At 59.2% G+C, this 21,204-nt stretch overlaps 1 protein-coding gene and 1 long non-coding RNA gene across 2 annotated transcripts in view; one reads left to right on the forward strand and one right to left on the reverse strand.

The window, feature by feature from the left end:
* LOC142003602 (uncharacterized) overlaps nt 1–9,516 on the reverse strand; it is a 14,965-nt gene extending 5,449 nt beyond the window's left edge. The window contains exon 1 of the long non-coding RNA XR_012642858.1: nt 9,413–9,516. This is a non-coding gene — a long non-coding RNA (uncharacterized LOC142003602). The remainder of the gene's footprint in view (nt 1–9,412) is intronic.
* A 1,161-nt stretch (nt 9,517–10,677) lies between these two features.
* Nucleotides 10,678–17,346, forward strand: LOC142003600 (cell adhesion molecule CEACAM7-like). Its single transcript, XM_074980683.1, has 6 exons — nt 10,678–10,786; nt 11,325–11,687; nt 12,591–12,704; nt 12,850–12,941; nt 13,178–13,219; nt 13,556–17,346. Exons 1-6 carry the CDS (start codon nt 10,732–10,734, stop codon nt 13,601–13,603), a joined length of 714 nt encoding a protein of 237 aa, XP_074836784.1. The 5' UTR covers nt 10,678–10,731; the 3' UTR covers nt 13,604–17,346.
* The last annotated feature ends 3,858 nt before the right edge of the window (nt 17,347–21,204 follow it).

Here is a 21,204-nt window from a genome sequence, read left to right on the forward strand (position 1 = left end):
GGGCACCAACCAATTCTCCCACGGGTAGTAGGAGATGTCTATGTACTGTCTTCGTTGGTCCTGATCCACACTCAGGTTTCATCCTTTGGAAAGGCAGGTCCTTCAGTTCTTCCACCACCAGGTAGGGTGTTGCCTTCCATCTATCAGCAACCTTGTGTTTGCCAGCAACCCCTAGATTCCGCAGCAGAACTCAATCCCAGGCCGGAGCTCCTGCAGGTGCACTCCTGCATCATACCGGTGTTTGTTACGATCCGTGTTTTTACGGGCAGCTGCCGTAGCCAAACGGTGGCATCCCGCAGCTTTTCCCTTCGTCGGGAAACACTGCAGACGCGTCTCATAGCTTTCCCCATCCCCTGACGCCCCAAAGCATAGGTCTGTGGGTAATCAGGGCTCTTGCCCAAATACCAGCTCCGGTAGCATTGGTGGCATTGTAGGCATGCACCAAAAAATGCAACATTCTGGCTCCAGGTTGTGCCGTGAGCAGAAGGCAATGTCCACAGCACATGCAACAGAGTTTGGTTAAATTGTTCTGGCTCAGGGTCACCTTGTGGTTGGTAAGTTTTTCACTCCTGCCACCTTCTGCACCTCCTTCAGGAGTCAACTGTCAATGTCTAACCCCGATCAGAGTGCATCTGAGTTGGGAGTCCTAACACTGAAAAGTGCTTTTCCCACAATACTTGTGCTACGGTGGTGGCTCTCTGGTCACATGTGGGATAGGCTTGAGCGTACCGGGTCTAGTGGTCAGTCACCACTAAGATGTTTCCAATATTCCTATCCGGTTCTAGAGACAAGAAATCAATGCAGACCAGCTCCAAGGGTTTGCTGGTCGTGATGTTCTGCACATAGGTTGCTCTCGTGGGCAGAGTTTTCTGTTGAACACATCGAGCGCAGGTCTCACATTTCCTGCGTAGGTCCTTGGCCATCCAGGGCCAACAGAAAGTACTGAGGGTTCTTTCCATACCCAAATGCCCAAAGACATCGTGCAGGGACCTCATGGCCAGGGCTCTGTACTCTGTTGGTAGCACCAGTTCTGTTTGTCGATTTTGCAATGGATTGACTGTGACCCGGTGCAACATGCCTTGTACCAGTCTCAGTTTGTTCCACTCGCTCAATCGTCGTTTGCTTCCAGGAATGGAGGGAATGATGGTCATAGGGTTTTGACCCTCTCTTTTTGCAAGTAGGGTGTCACGCATGTCAGAGTCTCGCGATTGGGCTTTTTGCCAGTCCACAGCATTTCGCCTGGGCAACTGAGGTTGGGCCAACACAATATAATTCACGGAGGCCAATGGCACATTCTCGGGTGGGAAACCCAGAGTTTCAGCAACACAACTCTCGGGGCCTCTGGCTCCTCATAACTTCCATTGCAAATGGCTCTCGCCCCTTCTGAAGGAATCTCAGCAGTTTCCAATGGCCGTGGGCGCAGGGACAATGCATCTGCATTGATGTTACTTCTCCCTGATCAGTGCTGTAGGCTGAACTCATAGCTGCCCAGGGCAGCCACCCATCTCTGCCCAGTCGCGTCCAGCTTAGCCCTGGTCAACACATATGTCAGTGGATTGTTGTCTGTCCATACCTGGAACTTAGCACCATACAGGTAGTCACGAAACTTCTCAGTGATGGCCCTCTTCAAGGCCAAGAATGCCAGCTTGTGGATGGGGTAATGCGTCTCACTGTCAACCAATCCTCGGCTGGCAAAGGCCACAGGTCTACTTTTGCCGGCCACTTCTTGGTGTAAAACCGCCCCTAAACCTTCCGAACTGGCATCAGTATGTAAAATAAAGGGTTTGTTTGAGTCAGCAAACACTCGGACAGGAGCATGAGTTCTCTCGAACAGCTCTCTCACACCTCTCACCCCACTGTGATCTAAAAGGCTCTAGAGGACCACGGCACTTCTGCTCTGGAAGCCTTGGGGGCCTCCATTTACCCCCGGCCTTAGTCTTGCTCTTGCCAAGTGGGTAGCTGCGAGTGAGATCATTCAGAGGCTTGTCAGTGGTAGCATAATTCTTCACAAATCTACGGTAGTATCCACTAAACCCTAGAAAGGTTTTAAGCTCCCGGTGATTGTTGGGACATAGCCATGTGACAAGTGCCTCTATTTTATCTGAGTCAGTACTCACACCTTCCTGGGACACAACGTGACCCACATACTGCACCGAAGTTCTAAAGAACTGGCACTTGTCGACAGAAAGCTTCAACCCATAGGCCTCCAACCGGTCGAGGACCTTAAGATTCCGTCTTCATGCTCCTCCAATGTTCTTCCAAATACGATCAGGTCATCCAAATAAACCAAGACTTTTAGTAAGTTCATGTTGCCTGCAACTTTCTCCATATGATGCTGGAATGTGGCTGGTGCCCCAGAAATCCCCTGAGGCATGAGTTCAAACTGGTAGAACGCTAACGGGCAGATGAAGGCTGTCTTCTCCTTATCTTCTGTTCCCAGAGGAATCTGATAATATCCACTTCGAAGGTCTAAAACTGAAAATCACGGGCTTCCCAGCAGGCAATCTAAAGCATCTTGAATCTGAGGTGTAGTGTACTAGTCGATCACAGGACGGCTGCTTAGAGCGCGGTAGTCAATACACATCTGAATTTTCCCATTGTTTTTATGGCCCACCACAATGGGTGAAGCGTATGGGCTGCGGGATTCTGTAACCATGCTATTGTCAGCCAGGTCTCAAAGATGCTGTCAGACATCTTCCATCTCAGATAGAGCGATCTTCCCAGACCTCTCCCGCAAAGGTCGAGCATCATGCAGCCTGATGTTATGCTCGACCCCTTTTGCACACCCCACATCCCACTCCTGTAGTGACAACACCTTTGCTTCACGACAATGTCAAGACTTTTTTCATTAGCAATCAGTACAGTCACCTTTTCCTGGGCTTCAGCAGGTAAGACTATGACTCCACTGGGAACCAGCAGTCCTTCAGGGAGGCCTCCTTCAAAGGGCTGCTCTACCCTGGCTAAAGCTCTTCCACTGCTTTTCAGCCAGGCACTCCTGGTGAGCACCTCTCGCTCTGTCCTTGCAGGCACTACTGAGAGAGTTGTGCCCGCGTACCTCAGAGCTCCCATTGGTAGTTCAGGTGACTCCTGTTTAGCATCCTCGATCTTCTTGTAGGCTTCAGCACAAAGTGTATGAATCATCAGGGTGGTTGGGTGTTGGTCGCCGGCCTGTCGTCTGCAGCATTCTGCCAGTACCTTAAAGAGACTGGAATTGGTCCCTAGTAGTATGGACACATCAGAGGTACCCTTGGGGTCAGGGCTTATTAAGGCAGCTGTGTCTACCTCCTCTTTTACCCCTGCCAGCTCCTCCGGGAACTTGAGGTGCACTTTGAGATATCTCACGTAGGGGTTCATGCTGAGTCCACACAGACCAAGAGCCGTCAGTGGTTAAAGAGGCAGGTGCCCAAGAATTCGTTGGTAGAATGACTGGAATACAACAGTCACCTGAGATCCTGTGTCCAGCACAGCTCTACATTCCGTCCCTTCTATCTTCACAGCAACCTCCGCTCGTGGCCCTGTCAGTCCTTGTGGGATTGTGGTGGGTCTGGCTCTTGTGAGCTTCAGCAGCTCTTTTTCCAAACTCTGAGGCCATTTGCCAACTTTTTCCCCAACTAATCCTCAGCTTCCCATTAACTAAAATGGGATTTTCCTCGTTTCGGCAATTGGCAGCACTGTGTCCATCTTGACCACACTGGTAGCAGAAGAACTCTCCTGTCCTCCTCCGCCTGGGTGGGATGGTGGCTCCAGATACCGATCTCTCCATCACCACAGCCTGAGGCGCCTCATCCCTGCGAATCCCAGCCTGGTCAACGACGCTTTGCAACTCAGTCTTCTGTCCTGTCAGGACCTGAATTTGCTGGGCAAGGTCTTCTCTGGTGTTCACCATCATTTACACTGGCTGTTGGTTGGGGTGTTGTGCCGGCTGGCTCAGGCTTCTGGGCTTCCCAAAACTCACTGGCAGCCTCCCTCACTTCCTCCTCTCTGACCTCTTTAATCAGCTGCGAGTAGCTTGGTGGACGCTCCCGTCAGTCTCTTCACCCGAGGTGAAGTAGAATCGGGCTGTAACACTGAGTTCCTCTCACAATTTGAGCCAGTCTGGCCTGGTCCATCTGCTCCACAGGAACTGCTCCCCTAATGACAGCTCTCTGTATCAGTCTCTCCAGTCCATGTCTATAGGCCCAAACCTCCTCTCCCTGGTTCTGTTTAGCATTAAGGAAGGTGCAGTAACTGTCTTCAGGGCTCTCCACACTCTGGCCTCTCGGCAATCCTTTGCACTGGCCTCAGGCTTAGTGAGCTTCAAGGTGTGAATCACATTGAATGCTGGGCCCCTGAGACTCTCTATTAAACAGCTTCGCTTCTCTCTGTCGGGCACAGCCCCACTGCTCCACATTCCAGTGGTGTGTTCTAGCCAGGGTTCAACCTCCTCTTCTCCAGGAATTACTCTTAGCTTTCAATAGAAGCTCTCCATGACACGGGGTAGCACACACAGTAAGTTCTCAGCTTGCGCGACACCGCTCTTATGTGTCTGACCCTGATCCCACCCCCCCCGGCCCGCTTCAAACCACCTGCAAGTGGGTCTGGTTCAAGCTGCCCCTGACCTGGCTCAACACCTCTCCCCCACCATGCACGGCGCCGGTGCAATCCCCATGCCATCTCACAAGCCAACCCCCGCCTCCACCCCACGTGGCTCCAGTGCAAACCCCCTGCTGGCTCACCACCCAGGCCTGGCTCTGGTTGCAGCTCAACTCCCTGCCCCCCACGCAGCCTAGCTCAAAACCCGCGCTCAACTCCATCCCCATCCCCCTGCAGACATAACTCACACCAGGCTAAGCCCACCCCCCCGCCTCCCACAGCCCCAACCCACAGCCAGGTGTAATGGAGTGGGGGGGTGCATGTGTGAGTCAGGCTGGATGTCTGAGGCAAGCAGCAGCTCCCAGTGGCTAAGGATGACCCTGGGGCTACAACTGGCAGGTGACACCTCTGCCTGAACAAAGAGCAGGGAGGAGCTGAGCTGGGTTTTGAATCGGGGGGCGGGAGTTAGAGGCTAGGAAAAGGGAGAGCTGGAAGGCAGCCAGCCGGAGGAGGGGGAAGCTACACCCCAGAGGGGCACCCCTCGGGGTCTTCTCCCCAGGACAGGTTGGAAGGACTGTCTCTGGCTGCTATGCTGTTGCTTCTGTGAAAAACTGGACATCTGTTGCCTAATAAACCTGCTGTTGTACCTGCTGAGTGAGAGTCTCTCCTGCCAGTGGACGGGGTGCAGTGCAGGGGGACCCCTGAACCCCATCACACCAGGCTTAACCCTCCCCAACTGCCCCCTCCCCAGGACTTGCCTTTCTGCTGCTTCCCCGGCTGCAGAATACGTGTTCTGCTGGGGAAAAAGCCAGACCCCAATACGCGCAAAATCCGGGTTTACGTGAGGGTGCGCGGAAGGGAACCCGCACGTACTGAGACCTTACTGCACTTTCCAAATGTCTGCCCCAGGGATTCCGCCCAGGTATCACCTGAGGCTGCCACTCTTGAGCTAGAGGCTTCTGGGCCAAGGCCCAACAACCCTGATGGATTAGTAATGATACAAACAGTAACTTCCTCAAATACAAAACACAATTAATTCCCACTTAGCAAATCACTCAGCATGTGCTAGCGAGGGGCACTGAGCCAGGATCCCAGACGAGCCCACAAAAATGTAACCCTTCTGCCGGAAAGAGTGGGCAGCAACCAGGGCCAGGTTCAACAGCCGGGGGTTCCTTTTCATCCGTCTCACACAGAACCGGCTCGAGCCCCCACTCGTATGCCTGGGAAATTCACACACCCCTGGGAGCCTTGGAGAGGCAATGCTTCCCCACTCGCCAGCACAGCCTCTGAGTGGAGAAAAGGAATTTTAATGAAAGAGACAGAAAGATCAATTAGCATAAGCTTGGGAGAATCCCAAGCCCAGAGTTCATAACCAACCCTCAAGTAACTGTCCCAGCTCCAATGCATTGAGCAGTGTCCTTGGCCTCTCGGGCTCACCAGTCCAATACTGGAACCAGCCAATCCACACATCCAACTTTCTCCGCACCCACAATTCAAATACCCCACTTACCACTCGGTCCAGTCCATGCGAGCACCGACACCTCACGCTGACGCATTCCCTCATGGAACCTGAGACATGCCCCCTTTGCGCTAGTCCGGCCTTCTGCTTGCTCCTATTGGCCCTTGGCCAGTTGCACCGTCTGTCTTTTTGCTGCTCCTTCTACCAGCTGCCTGCCAGTTGTGCTGTACATCCACCAGCCTTGGGGTCAGCATAAGGCAAAACCCTGTGATTTCAGCTCTTCATATTTACCAAAGGGGGGTCTCCTAAAAAATGCTGGTACACAGCTCTAGCTTTCAACAGGAGAGGAAGTACTAACCAAACGATGCACAAAGCTACAGGACCAAGACATATACGTGATCAAAACACTCAACCAACCAATTCAACTAATGTCACCTCCCCTTCAAAATGCTTTAAACCAGGGCAGCCTGTGCCATCCATGTCTTATGCAGATCTACCCTGTCTCCCACACGCACTTGGAGCATTGGTGAGATTTCACAATTCTCGTGCTGAGTGTTAGCACAAATTGTGATTTTACAACAAGGTGTTTACAATAGACACAACGTCATTGCTTCCTTGCTACCCATCAGGCTTTGTTTGCAAGGTATCACATATGCACACCTTTGCATTCTCATGCAAATGATCTCTGGGAGACACATTCCTCCCAGTCTTCACCCGCATTGCCTTCCTGCTGGCACATTCCTTACATAAAGGCTTGTGTTAAAGCTGTGGGAGAATCAGTGCCCTGTAGAAACAGAACCTTACCCATGCGAAGCAGAATCCCAGTGAACAGCAATGGCCTAGGACCTGGAAGAGCAAGGGGTGCCTGGGAAGACCACTTCTCCTTTTAACTCTCCAGTATGGCTCATCCTTAAAGCAGATGGCAAATCGTGGCCCTTATGGACTTCAGGCATGTTAACAAAGGCACAGGCCCAATAAACCCCAGAGTAGCTGATATGGCACAAGTAATTCAAAAGCTGCGTCACAACACTTCTCGGTCACCGCTTTGGCTAATTGCTGTTGGCCCTTCTGTTGCAGTCCCATCCACAGCACAGCTTCACGTGTCCTGGAATTGGGCAACAGTGGACAGTCCAAGGTTTGCCTCGAGGCTGCCAGAACAGCCCAGCTATAGCCCATAAACATGTGACTGAGTTGCTGGACCACCCAAGCCCACAAGGTCGGCCCTTTGTGTTTTCATACATAGGAAACATCTTAATTTGGGGGGAAACTGAGGCACAGGTGCAGGCGTTAACTGAGAATGTTTTGGCCCAGATTCTGGAGACTGGTGTTACGGTTCGCCTAGAAGAAGCCCAGCTGCTCCAGTCTCCGGTGACTCACCTGGGCATTGTTATGGGAAAGGAAGAGAGGCAGACAGACCAAGAGAAAGTCAGAGCCCTGCTGGAAATCCCGGCCCCGAGCCATCAGCGTTCCCTGCGGGTCCTGCTGGGAGGGCTTAACTTCCTCAGGCCTCCCATTTACACACCCGCAGAGATCACATTGCCCTGGTGGAAGCTGCTAGGAAAAAGGTGCCGTGGGAGCGGGGGTCCCAGCAGGGGGAAGCTCTCAGAGTGCTCAAACAAAAAGCCCTCACGGCTCCGGCTCTGCGGCTCCCAGGGGAGTCCCAGCCACTTGTGATCAGACCAGACCGGCAGCAACCGACCGGCCATTGGCAGCTACTCTGCTGCAAAAGAATGAGGAAGGCAGAGTGGTGCCTGTAGCCACGAGACCAGGGAGTGACAGGGACCAGAGATCACTTTTGTCCCGTGTGACAGGGGGAGCTGGCAGCAGTCTGGGCAGCACAAACTTTGAACCCTGCCGGGAACAGGCCCCAACCGTCCAACCCACGTGCTTTGTGTATAGGGCAGAGTGCAAAAAAGCAAACTGACCAGGGTGTCATCAGGCCTGGGCCCAGGGTAGGAGCCGGACACGGTGAATGCACCAAGCCTCTGATAGGTCCCCAGAGTCTGCCCGACCCGACTCTCCTCTCCCACGCCACACGCCAGGCCCTGGGCTGGTGGTGACTGGATCACCCTAAAGCCAGCCTGTCTCAGGCCTTTCTGTCCAGGGCCAGTCCCCTTCCCTAGTTCCCATGCCTCAGTTTCCCCACCTCAGGACAGCTTCGGGCTCAGCCCTTTTTAGCCCTGTTCCTGGTAACTCCCCTCCCCCCACGGGTGGCTTCACCCCCTGCTGGGCTGATCCCCCCCCCCCCGTGCCAGGCTGTGGGGCCCTCCCACACTCCATGCATGGTGTGATGGAGTGGCGGATACCTGTGTGTGTGTATGTGTGGCTCACAGAGGGTGAGGGGCTCCTGCTGAGGGTAACCCTGACGACCAGGTAACACCTTTGTACTGCAGACAAAGGAGGAGGTGCAGCCTGAGGGGTTTGAATTGGAACTGGGAGTTGGAAGCAGTTAGTCTGGGCTGAGGGAGAGAGAGACAAAGGAGGGGGCCAGGCCCCAGCTCTGGGGGGCCCCTCAGGGCCTCCTCTCCCCAACATGGATTGGACTGGCTGTCTCTGCCGGCTGCACTGACTCCTCTGTACGATGCTGTGTCCTGTCGGCTCATAAACCCGCTGTTCTCCTGCTAAGTGAGAGACTCTCCTGCCTGCGGACAGGGTGCAGAGCCTGGGGGACCCCAGAACCCCATCACACATGGTCGGGTGAAGAGCTGCCTGGTTGTGTCTCCAAACCATCCTCCACCAGCCCCTCTGCAGGCATCTGAACTTTCCCCAGAAGGTCTCAGGCCCCTCCCCCCAGTGGGCGCTTGGACAGCCACCACTTGGGATGCTTGGGAGCCAGGGAGAGCCACCACTCCTGACTGCAGAGTCCCTCCTCACTCCGGGGCTGGCTGCAGCCGGGCCGTGAGCTCTGCCTTGTGCTGTGCCAGAGCCCCTGGTAGCCTGGCTCCCCATGGGCCCTCAGGGAGCATTCAGTGCCCCCACCGCAAAAGGGAGCAATGCAACTCCCCTTCCTCCCTCCCTGCCTGCACCCTCCCCCCTCAGCCCTTGGCTTTCCAGCTCCCCAAAACCAACACCCCCAAGAGGGGATCCCCCCGACTGTCAGTAGTTCAGTTCTGGGTAATTTTCTCCATCCATGGGCAGAATAAATTGTGTTCTGTGCCCCCAGACATGCACGGCTGTGCACCACCAGTGGACCCTGACAGAACAAAAGGGAAACTGAGGCACGCACCGTGTTCATGCAGAGCATGTTGTCCACTCCCAGGAAGAGAACTCAAAGAGTCTGGGCTCCTGGCCCTTCCACTCTGCCCATTAGACCCCACTCCCCTCCCTCCCAGGGAGGGAACCCAGGAGTCCAGGTTCCCAGAAGTTCAGTCTGCTAAGTACCTGCACAGCTGTACCACAGGCTTTGTGACTTGTCAGCAGCGGCCAAGATCGGGTTCCACATCCAGGGGTTCCTTTTCATCCATCTCACACAGAACCGATTCCAGCCCCCACCCCCACCCCAGCAGCCTGGGCAATTCACACACCCCTGGGCGCCCCGAGAGGCAATGCTTCCCCACTCGCCAGCACTGCCTCCAAGTGCAGAAAAGACACTTGTAATGAAAGAGGCAGAGACATCACATGGTGTTAGCCTGGGAAAATCCCACCCCCAGAGCTCATGACCAGCCCCAAGTGCCCGTCCCAGCTCAGATGGATTGAGCAGTGTCCTTGGCCTCTCGGGCTCACCAGTCTCAGGCTGTCAGGGTCCCACTCACATATCTGGACTTTCTCTGTACCCCCTTCAAATGCCCCACTTACAACTCGGTCCAGCCCCTGCAGGCCCTGGCACATCACCCTGCTGCGTTCCCTCGCTGAGCCTGAGCCTCCGCCCTACCGGCCCGGCTGGCGCGTGGTGGCTGGGCAGGGGGAGCTCCGGCAGCCGGGGTCAGCCCCACGGGGCCAGGCCGGATTCGCACCCATGGCCTGAGCACTTCGGGGTATTTTGGCCCTGGTCTGGCTGAGGTTCCTGGGACCAGGAAGCGCCGTGATCCCCACGAGCGCTGCCGGAGCGACCGCCCCCCAGCTCCTGTCCAGCCCAGGCCCTGCTCAGCCCCACAGCCCCGGCCCAGGGCGGCTCCCCCATCTCCGTAACGCTCAGCCGCGCTGGGGGCGAGGTCCAGGGGGGCTGATGGGTCCCCATCGTGTGTGAGTCCCGGTGCCCCTGCGGGGGGCTGGACGTTCTGCCCCCAACTTCATCAGGGGTCTCTGCTCCCTCCCCACAGGCACCGCCAGCCCTGACCCCCAGCCCTGACTAGGGGCCATAATGGGGGGCTGAGGGCGGGAACGGGAGCTGGACGGGAGGCTGGGGTGCCCTGCCCTCTCCCAGGCACTAGCCCCTCCCGGGGCGAGCCCCCCACATCTGCCAGGTTCGGACCCCCGGGGGCAGCGGGGGACCTGGAGACGCCCCGCTCTGGAGTAGGTACCAGGTTCCCCTGCGGCTGCACCCGGCTGCCCCTCAAACCCGCTGGGGGATGGGGGGGTGAGTCTCCCCGGGGGGGCGGGCCGGGCTGTGGGCATGGTGCCAAAGGGGGCGGGGCGTCCCAGTGCCCGGTATCTGCGCTGGGACACACGAGGGAGGAGTTTTGTGCCGGGTCCCGCCCCCTCGGCCCGCTGGGAACCGGGAGGCAGCGCTGCCCCGCCGGGTCCCGCCGCAGCGCAGGGCGATGGGGCGCGTCCCCCCCACACCGAGCGGCCCGTGGGCGGGGCTCCTGCTGGCAGGTCGGAGGGGGGGCGGGGGGCGGGACCCAGGTGTCCGGGCTGGCGGGGGTGGGGCAGGGGTGGGGCGGATGAAGCCCAGCAGCTGGGGGGGCGGGGGGCTCTGCAGCTCCCTCGCTCCCGGCAGATCCCGCTGTGCCCGGGGGGATCCGCGGGAGCCGCTGCGGGTTTGTGTCTCCGGGGACCGGAGCGGGGGCCGCCCCCCCGCCCCGATCTCCCTCCCCCGGCCCAGCCCGCGCAGCGACCGGGGCTCAGGTCCCCGCGGGGAGAACGACCCCCCCGCTCCGAGCCCCAAACGGAGGGGAAGTGGGCGGGGACAGCGCGGGGGGGCCCTGGCTGTGACCGCCGGGTCCGGCTGCAGGAGCAGGCGCGGGGGCGGCACCTGGGCAGGGTCCCCGGCAGCTGGGACAGGAGTATCGGGGGAAATGGGACCCAGGCGTCCGGGCCTCAGTGGCTGCACAGGAGGCGGGGGCGGGGGCGGGGGCTGCCGGGCGGGAGTGAGCAGCACCAGTTAGTACCGGTCTCTCTGGGCTCCCCGCAGCCTCCGTCCTGGTCTCCCGCCTCCAGCCGGCCCCGGCCCAGACCTCGGGGACCATCGTCCTCACCCCGCCCAGCCCCGCGGTGGGAGGGACCGTCAGCCTGGCCCTGCAGGACCCGCCACAGGACTTTACGATCTGCAACTGGTACCGATCCGCGATCGCCGACCAGAACACACAGATCCTCGTGTACTTCCCACAAACCCCCGTTCAGAACAACGGCCCGGCCCACACGGGGCGGGAGACCGCGGGCCCGGGCTGCTCCCTGCACATCGCGGGGTTAAGGCTCAGCGACACCGGGAACTACACGGTGTATTTCCAGGGCCCAAATCTCAGTGTCACCTCCACGGCGGTTCTGCGGGTCTTTGGTAAGTGCCAGCCCCGGCTCGGCCCGTCCCCAGCAGTGGGCTCCGGCGTCACCCCCGATCAGCCCAACTGGAACCTGCCCCCAGCACAGATCCTGCCCCCCCACTGAGGTGGGGCTCTGGCCCCCGATGCCCCCGGCTGAGGTGGGAGCCAGGGCGCAGCACCGATGGGGAGTGACTCCCCTGCAGCGGGGCTGTGACGGGTGGTAACATCTGCATTGCCCCTGGGACCTCCTGCACCAGCGGCACAGACCTCCCCACGCAGCTCCCCCTGCCCCTGCCCCAGAGAGTGTCCAGGAGCCCCCAGCTCAACCTCATCAGCCCCACTCACCTCCCCTGGCAAGGGGGAGAACCCAGGAGTCCTGGCTGTCACAGCCCCACTCCCGTCTCCTTTTCCGTGCAGATGGGCCAGACGCGGCCAGCATAGAGCCACCAGGACCTGTCACCCTGCCCCTGGGGTCCCCTCTCACCCTGAGATGTGTCACCAACTGCGACCCAGCCCCGAGCTATCGCTGGGCTCTCAATGGCACCGACACTGGCGAGTCCGGGAGCAGCTTGACCCGGATCCCCATGAGCTGGGCTCAGCAGGGCACATACGAGTGCCGGGCTCACAACTCCGTCACCAGCCTCACTGCCCAGGCGTTGGTCGCCGTGCAGCTGACAGGGCCGCGTGAGTCCCCAGGAAAGGCGGAAGAACACACTGCACCCCAGAGATCCCCGGGCTGACACCAGCAGCCCAGCATGGCGCTAGGGGGCAGGTGCTGCAGGGAGCAACAGAACTCAACAGGGGGTGCTCTCCCCTGGCAGTTCGTGTTGCCCTGGGGGACACTAGGGGTCTGTGCCACAGGTGTGGGGGGGGATTTTGGCTCCACAATCTGACCCAAACCCCCCACCTCTCTCCTACAGGGGCTCCTACTCCCCCAGGGGCCAGTTCGGGTCTCTCTGCCGGGGCCATCGCTGGGATTGTCATCGGGTCACTGGCGGGGGTGGCGCTGGTGGGAGTCGGGGCCTCCTTCTTCTGTGAGTATCAGCTCCCCCTCCCCCGATCGGGAGAGCCAGGACTCCTGTGCTGTCTGTCAGCCCTGGGGAGAGAGTCGGGGGTAGTGGTTAGAGCAGGGGCTGGGAGCCTGGGCCCAGTTCCAGCATCTCTGGTGATTCCTCCCAGATTGTCGCTGCCGCGAGGACCCCCCCCAGGAGAACGGGGCGCCCGTCCTGGTGTACGAGAACATGCCTCCCACAGCCAGGATGGAGCCAGAGGTGAGAGGCAGGGGCTCAGAACCTCCCCCTTCTAGTCCAGGGCCGCCCCCTCCTCTGCGGGGGCCCCTCAGTCCTGCACCGCGGTCCTCAGCCGGCCTCTGTCCCTTTTGGGCAGTGGGGTGGGGGCTACACAAACTCAGCTCCCTGTGACGCTGCCAAGATCCCCTCTGGGCTGGGCAGTGGGAGGGGAGTTTGGGGTCTGGTGCTAACAAGCCTCTTGCCTCTGTCTCCTCCAGGCCCCGTGCAGAAGCCCCCCTGACCCCAGCCCCACGTACCAGGTGAGCACAGGTCTCTGGTGCTGCATAGTCCTTCCCCAGGGGCGGGTCGAACCCAGCTATGGGGAGCAGAAGTTGCACCTCACAAACCGTATGGCTGAGAACAGGGCTGGTTATCAAACCCTGGGACTGGGGGGGGTGGGGCATAGTGATCGAAAGGGACCAGTTGGGCGAACCTGGCTCAGGGGAGGGGCATTGGGCTAGCCCTGGTTAGGGGAGGAGTGTGGCCCCAGGGTGGGGGGTCTGTGGGGGCCCCATGGGGGAGGTAGGAGTGGCTGGGTGTTGCAGGTCACCATTCTCCCAGTGGCGTCGGTGGCTGAACCGTTCCCGTTTCCCCAGACGCTGCAACCCCGACAGCCGGACGTGTACGAGGAGCTGAAGAAGTGACGCCCCCTCTGGGCACCCCCGGTACATGCTGGGAAGGCGCCGCCCTGCACCTGGGTCTTGCCACCCACAGACTCTGCCAATGGAGCACTGAAGTGCAGAAGGAGTCAATGCCCGGCCAGTGGGAGCCGCCCGTCCGGCTGGCTGGGGCCCATCACCGCAGTGTCTGGGCACCTCTGAGGCCTCTGATCCCCCCTGCACCAAGGGGCCCAGGCAGATCGAGGCGCCGACTTGGGTCTCCCCAGTGGTGAGCTGGCTCCCAAAGACGGGCCGGGCTCCCCGCCCAGGGCTTGCTGCCCCCGGCCCCACGTCATCCCCTCCTGTAGCAGCAATGCCGACCTGCCCTGCTGGGAGCAGGGACCCCTCGTGGAGAGCCAGGGCACAGAGGGGTTCACCCCCCCGGCTGTGACAGCCACACACCAGCCCTGGGAGGCCCCAGTCCTGAGTTTGCCCTGCTGGGCACTCACTGCTCCTCGCCGCTGGAAAATTGCAGCCCTGCCCCAGTGCAGGGGCACTGTCTGGGTGCCGGTGGAGGTGGCGGTGAGGCTGAGCCGATCCACCAAGGCCTCTCTCCCAGCCTAGCGGGAGGGGCTGCAGGACCCAGACTCAGTCGGACACTTGGGACAAATCAAAAACCGCGGGCCGGGCGGTGCAGGTCCCAGGTGTGAAAGGAGGGAACCGGACGGGGACACCGAGCAGAGAACCCCGCACGGCGCCCACTGCCCCGCAAAGCTGACTAAGGAGCCAGCGGACGCCGCCCAGGACAGCTCTGCCCGGCTGCGTGAGATCGGGGGGATGGAAGGAGGCCCCATGGTGGCAGCGCACCCCTCGTCCACCACCCTACTGCTGGCGTGATAGATCGCGGCTCTGGCGAGGGCCGGGGGGAGGCAGCCGAGGAGGTCTCGCGACGTTGTGGGCCACGGAGAGGGTGTGCGAGGAGGAGCAGGGGGGAGAAGGGCAGCCAGGGCCTCAGGAACAGGTTGTGGAGGAGCCGGAACAGGGGCTGCAGCCTGGCGCATTCTAGGTAGGCAGGCGCCAGGTTTTCTCTCCCGCCACAAAAAGAGCAGGCGCCGGGGACGGGCTGAACGGCGCCAGGCACGCGCCCGAGCTCACAGCTCCGTGAAGGAGCCACCAGCTGAGGGGAGCTGGCCAGGGGGTGTCCAGGAGGGAGCTCTCTGTCAACCCCTGCTGGTGAAATGGGGACCCCCCCCAGGCTGGGACTCTCTGGGATTTGCCCGTTGCCCCCCATGGCAGCAGGACGGAGGTGGGATGGGGTTGGGGGGAGAAAGATGAGGGTTTGTATCAACCTATAAAGCCTGTGAGTGATGGGAATTACCTCCCAGCACTAATGGCCCCAGCGCCCAGGGCAGGATCCATCCCTACCCGGCCGACGGGGAGGCCCAGCTGCAGTTCCACAAGTCCCTCTGCCCCTGGCTGCACCAGCCCACTTCCCCTCCGGCTGCGAGCAAACAGGCGTGTGAGCGCGGTTGTACGGTCGGGGTGGGGGTGACTCTGCAACTTCTGTCCCCTGGTCCCACGCTCCTTCGCAACACCCCGCCTGCTCCTGCTGGTGAGCCTCAGCCCCTCCCACCAGCGATCACGGCCCCAGCCATTGCTGCATTTCCTGCCCGTTCCCTGCACTGCCAGCAGCTGAGAACAGGGGAGGAGCAGCACTGGCAGCTTGACCCATTGGCTGGATGCTGCCAAGTCACCAGAAACCGAAGTGTTCCTGCCATGGCCATGTTGTCAGTAGGGTTCAGAGTGAACAGCCAAGAGATGAGCTGGGGCAGCTCGGAGCTCTCCCAGAGCCAGCGGCTCAGGCTGTCTACAGACTCACGCAGCCTCCACCAACCTTGGTCACTTTGCCAGGGTTTCGTGAGAGGCCTTCACGCCTGCCAAGGGCTCCCAGCAGGCATCTTTATGATTAGGACCCATGGTATAGCGATCCTAGGAGAATTCCCCAGAGACTTCAACAGTCTGCACCCCACCATCAACTTATGCCTCGACTACTCCACGCGAGAGAGAAATTTCCTGGACTCTACAGTAGGAATCAAGAATGGCCTGATCAGGACCACGCTCTACCGGAAACCCACTGACAGCTACACTTACCTACACCCTTCTAGCTTCCATCCTGCACACACACCTAGATCCATTGTTTACAGTCAAGCCCTGAGATACAGTTGTATCTGCTCTGATCCTACTGACAGAGACCGAAAACTACAGGATCTCTGCCAAATATTCATAAACCTGAATTACCAACTGGGAGAAGTTAAAAAAAAACAAATCGACAGGGCCAGACGAATACCCAGAGACCAGCTATTCCAAGAAAGGCTCAAAAAAGCCAAGAACAGAACACGACTGGTCATTACCTACAGCCCCGCTCTCAAACCACTACAATGCATCATTAAAGACCTACAACCCATCCTTAATCAGGATGTCACAGTCCAGAAGGCCATTGGTGACAGGCCTGTTCTCTCCTACAGAAAACCCCCCAACCTTAGGATTCTCACCAGTGACCACAGACTATACCACACTAATACCAATCCTGGAACTTTTCTTTGCAACAAGCCCCGTTGCCAGCTTTGTCCACATATCTATTCTGGAGATACCATCACTGGACCTAACCAGGTGATTCACAGAATCACGGGCACATTCTCCTCTTCCTCAACTAACATACAGGCCATCATGTGCCAGCAATGCCCACAACCCACGTATATAGGATGGACTGCAAACACTCTCCGACAAAGAATGAATGGACACAGAAGAGACACAAAAAATCTCCAAATACACAAACCCGTTAGCCAGCACTTTACCGGAGTGGGCCAGTCTGTTGAAGACCTGAGCGTTTGTGCTCTACTAAAAAGGGACTTTAATGTCCATCTACAGAGAGCGTGCTCAGAGCTAACATTCGTGTTCAAATTCGACACATTAACATGTGGTCTGAACAGGGACAGCTATTACCTGACCCATTCTGAGGCCTCTCTTACATACTTTGATGGTTTATCTAATACTCTGGCTCTCTGTTTGCTGTGCTCCAGCTCCTGTCGCAGCCTGGCCGAGAGGTGCCAGGTTGGCCTTGGACCTGGGGACTTTACCCTGCTGAGTCGGAGCCCCCAAGGACCAGGCCCAGGGAAAACAGGCGCTGGCTGTCACAGCGCAGCCAGGCAGCTCTCAGGAATCCAACCCCACCCACCCAGCACCAACACCCTGGGCAGGTGGGTGGAGCACAGGGTGCTGGGGGTGGGCAGTGACCCCTGCACTGCGGGAGTGGGATAGACAGGGAGCAGGAAATGAGCAAGACAGGTCTGGGCAGCCTGGCACAGCCCCATCTCAGATCCCGACCCGCAGCCCCTGCCAGCCCAGCCCTGGTCTACTGTCAGTGCCCCTCACTCCTGACCCACAGGCCCCTCAATTCCCCCAGCCCTGGGCTGGTCTTTCCTGGTGTTTGGGGGTGGCACTGGGAGGAGTCGGAGGAGCCATGTGTGACCCCCCCGCCATCACCTGCATTGTGGACAGAGTCAAACCCTGATCGCTCCCAGCCTGCCCCTGGAATGAACCAGGAGCAGCGCAACTGAGCTGGGCTTCTGTGGGTCCCCCCCTACTCCCCAGTCCCACCCGCTGTGCCAGGGAGTGCTGCTGGGACTTCAGTTGTGAGCCACCGGGGGTTTGTCCTGCCAGGCCTAGAGGTGCTGGGCCCTGAACAGCCAGGACGGGCGCTGCGTGCCACGCAGGGTGCTGGGTGCCAGGTGGCTAGGCAGGTGCCAGGCAGGTGCCAGGTGGGGCCCTGGGTGCCAGGTGGGTGACAGGTGGGTGGCAGGCGGGGTGATAGGCTGTCAGCTTGGCCCCAGCCCAAATCAAGCGCTGATCACCAGCCCTTGGCCTGTGCCCACTGTGGGGGGGCTTGACTCCCATGGGGAGGGGAAAGGGAGGAGCTGTCCCCGTACAAGTCTGGTCTGAGTGAACAGGGGAGGGAAGCTGGGGGCCAGCTGGGGGGAGATTCCCACTCTTCTGCACAGCTCCGGGTTCCCTGGGGGGGTTAGGCCCCCAGGTGGGGGAAGGGCTCGGGGTGTATGGGCGGGTTGGGATGAAAGTGTCCAGATAGCTGCCAGGGAAGCCAGCGACCAAGGGGAGCCTTGTGGGACCGTCCTGCCCCCCCACCCCTCCCCCAGCTCCGCCGATGCCCCTCGCTCCCGCCCTGCAGCCCCTGCCCCGAGGGTCCCCCCTCCCCTGCTGCCAGGCCCTGGGGTTGGGTTTGTTCACGCTCCAGAGGGCGTCCCCCAGAGCCCCCCAGGGCCTCCACCCAGGACGGGGCGGAAGAGGAGACTGGGGGCAGGGTCTTTTCCTGCTGGGGACCTGGCTGGCTCAGGGGCTGGGCAATGCCAGAGGGCGGCCAGGACCTGGAGCCTGACCACCGGCCTGGGGCATGGCCCCCAGCAAGGCCCCACTCTGGGTCAGCGATGGAGCCTCCCTGGGCAGGGGTTTGTCCCCTTTGTGCCTCCAGCCAAGCTGGGCTCAGTCCGGCTCCTCACCAGCTCACACTGCCGCTGGGGGGCCCAGCAACTCGGGCTGCACCCCTCTCGCCCCGCCCAGCCTGTTCCTCCAGCCTCCCCTTGGTGTCAGCCCCTGGCAGGTTGACCCCAGGCCCCCAGAGGGGATGCGGAGCCGTCTCCCCAGCCCGCAGACGGGGGAGATCGCTCCCACAGCCGCCCTCGGCCCAGGGTCACAGCTGGCAGGACACGGCCCGGCCTGGGGCCAGAGCGACTCAGCCCTGCGCCAGGCTCCCCAGCTGAGCTGCTGACCCTGTGATGAAGTGGGGGATACCTGTGTGCATGTGAGTGGCTCACAGAGGGTGGGGGTCTCCCGCTGAGGGTAACCTTGACAACCAGGTAACACCTTTGTACTGGAGACAACGGGGCAGGTGGAGCCTGAGGGGTTTGAATTGGAACTGGGAGCTGGAAGCAGTGAGTCTGGGCTGGGAGAGAGCAAGACCAAGGGGGGGGGCAAGACCCCGGCTCCAGGGGCCCCTCAGGGCCTCCTCTCCCCAACACGGATTGGACTGGCTGTCTCTGCCGGCTGCAGTGACTCCTCTGTACGATGCTGTGTCCTGTCGGCTAATAAACTGGCTGTTCTCCTGCCGAGTGACAGTCACCCCTGCCTGCGGACGGGTGCAGAGCCTGGGGGACCCCAAACCCCATCACACTGGTGTCAGAAGTGGGATGTTCTGCACCCCGAGGATGGAGCATCCAGCAGTAAGTGACGGGGGCCCAGGAGGAAGAAGTGGGGCCAGGGAGACACAGGTGTGCTGATGGGCAGTGAGGTGCAGCTCCCCAAGGCGGAGGGGCCTGCGGCTGACCCCGAGCAACTGCGGTTGTGGTCCTCAAGCTGGGGTGTCACACCCGAGGAGGGGTTACTCGTTGGAGTCAGCTCCAGAAGGTGGAGGGGCCGAGGGCCCAACCCCCAGGAACAAGTGACCCATGAGGAGGCTGACACGCTGAACGAGTTTGTCCCAAGACAGTGTGGATGTGGTCCTTGAGAGTGGGTATCACAGCGAAGAAGGGGTTCCTCTGGGAGTCTGTTGGAGTCGGTCCCAGAGGGCGGAGGGGGCTACGGCCTAACCCCAGGGAGCTTGTGACCTGCAAGGAGCCTGGCACACTGAAGGGATTCTTCCAGGAATCGTGGGGTGCAGAGGACATCAGCCTGAGAGCCTGCAACCACGCTCAGCAACTCTGCTGTGAAGTGGCAGCTCCTGGAAACCGAATCGAGATTAAAGGAGCTGGACAAGGCAGCGTGGATGTACAGTGGCAGAGCTGGGGGTTTTGGAAACTCCTGCAGGGGCAAGCCCAGATCAGGGCAGGGAAGCCTGGACTGCATGGAGCTCTGAACCGAGTGGCCGGCCGCAGCTCAAGGAGGGAAGGAGCAATTCCAACCCATTGTCTACTAGTGGCCAAGACAGATCTGCGAAGAGTTTTCCAGGCCTGGGCTGAGGAAGGTGCCTGTGTGTCTGTGCAGGAAAGCAGCTGATCCACTGGGAATGGCAAGTTGTCTGTGAGAGAAGCTGCTTCACCTTCTGTGTGTGTGTCGAGACCAGCCGGGGGGGCAGGGACAAAGGAGAGAGTGTCTCCCATTGTCTGTCTGTGTCGAACAGCAGCAGCAGCCTGGGCAGAGAGCAGACCCTGCATTTGGAAAAGGTGCCAGTGAGGAAACTAGTCCATTGTCTGAGGAAGACTCCCCCAGCCTGGGGTGGCTGGAGAGGGAACCACCAGGAAAGAGCATTCCAGGTGTGACTCTGAACCCAGCCATGGGGGCTGGAGCAGAGGGAATGGCTCTGGGATGGGCAGTGGCATCGCTGATAAGGACGCTGGTCCTTGGTGCAAGAAAAGTGCTTCTGGGGAAGTGAATCCTTTGTCTGAGCCTGTGGGGGCTCGAGATGGGGCCACGATCCCAGAGCTGGATCCGAGTGCAGCTGAAGCCCAGATGGGCAGTGGGCCGACCTCTGTGTCTCTCAGGGAGGATGATGCTTTAACTCAGTCTGATCCAGTTAGTATCATCAGGGAATCCCAGAGACCAGGCGATTCTGGTATTTGTTCTTTGCCTGATGCTGAGGTGTTACTGGGAGGGGTGAGAAGACTCTGTCTGACCAGAGTCATCCTCTAGCCAGGACACAGGAAGAGCAGACTGGCAATGGAGTTAACGCTGATTGATGAAGAGAAAGAAGCTCGTAGCAGAAGGGAGGAAAGGGATCCTAACCTTCTGTCTGGTGGTACTACCTGTCTGCCTGGAGGGGGATTATGTGGGAATTTGCCTGATGGGCCAGAAGTGATCCTGGGCACAGGTGAAACCCAGGAGCTGGTTGTGGCTCAAGGGAGCAGTGCCCCTGTGGAGGCAGACAGGGGTGAGTTGTTGTTTTGGGGAAGCTCTTGAGGAAGAAAATTTCCCTGAAACTTTTCCTGACCCATCTGTGGGGACTGCAGACAATGGGAGTGAGGTGGAGGAGAGTGAACAGGAAAGGTGCTTGTCTGTAAGAGCCAGAGCAGCCCTTTGCCTGGGGAGAAGTTTGTTTCAGCTCCTGATGGCCAGGACCTGCCTGAGTGTGAAACCACTGGCTGTGCTCTGGAAGGGTCCAAAGCAGGCAGGGCAAAGGTTTCTCAGGAATTGGAAGCTGGTGCAAGTAATGTGAAAACTATCAGGGAATGTGAGCAGCCCTGTGAGGACCAAGTGAAACGGCTGCACAGTCAATTTCTGTAGGATGCAGGAGAGGGCCAGCAAATCCCCATCTCCAGATGGTGGAAACACTTATATTCTCATACTGGACTCCACTTCTGATTCCGTGAGGAGGCAGAAGCTGGAGGTGGAAGGACAAAGGAGCTGTGGGCCTGGTGGCCCAGTAAGGGATAAACAGGGATTCCTTCATGTGGATTCTGTGTCTGGGACTCACAAAACAACTTTTAGAAACAATCAAAACAAAAAGCAGTCAAGTAGCACTTTAAAGACTAGCCAAATGGTTTATTAGGTGAGCTTTCGTGGGACAGACCCACTTCTTCAGACCATAGCCAGACCAGACCAGACTCAATATTTAAGGCACAGAGAACCAAAAACAGTAAGCA

Source organism: Carettochelys insculpta, chromosome 30, assembly GCF_033958435.1.
Source record: "Carettochelys insculpta isolate YL-2023 chromosome 30, ASM3395843v1, whole genome shotgun sequence".
Lineage (NCBI taxonomy): Eukaryota > Metazoa > Chordata > Testudines > Carettochelyidae > Carettochelys > Carettochelys insculpta.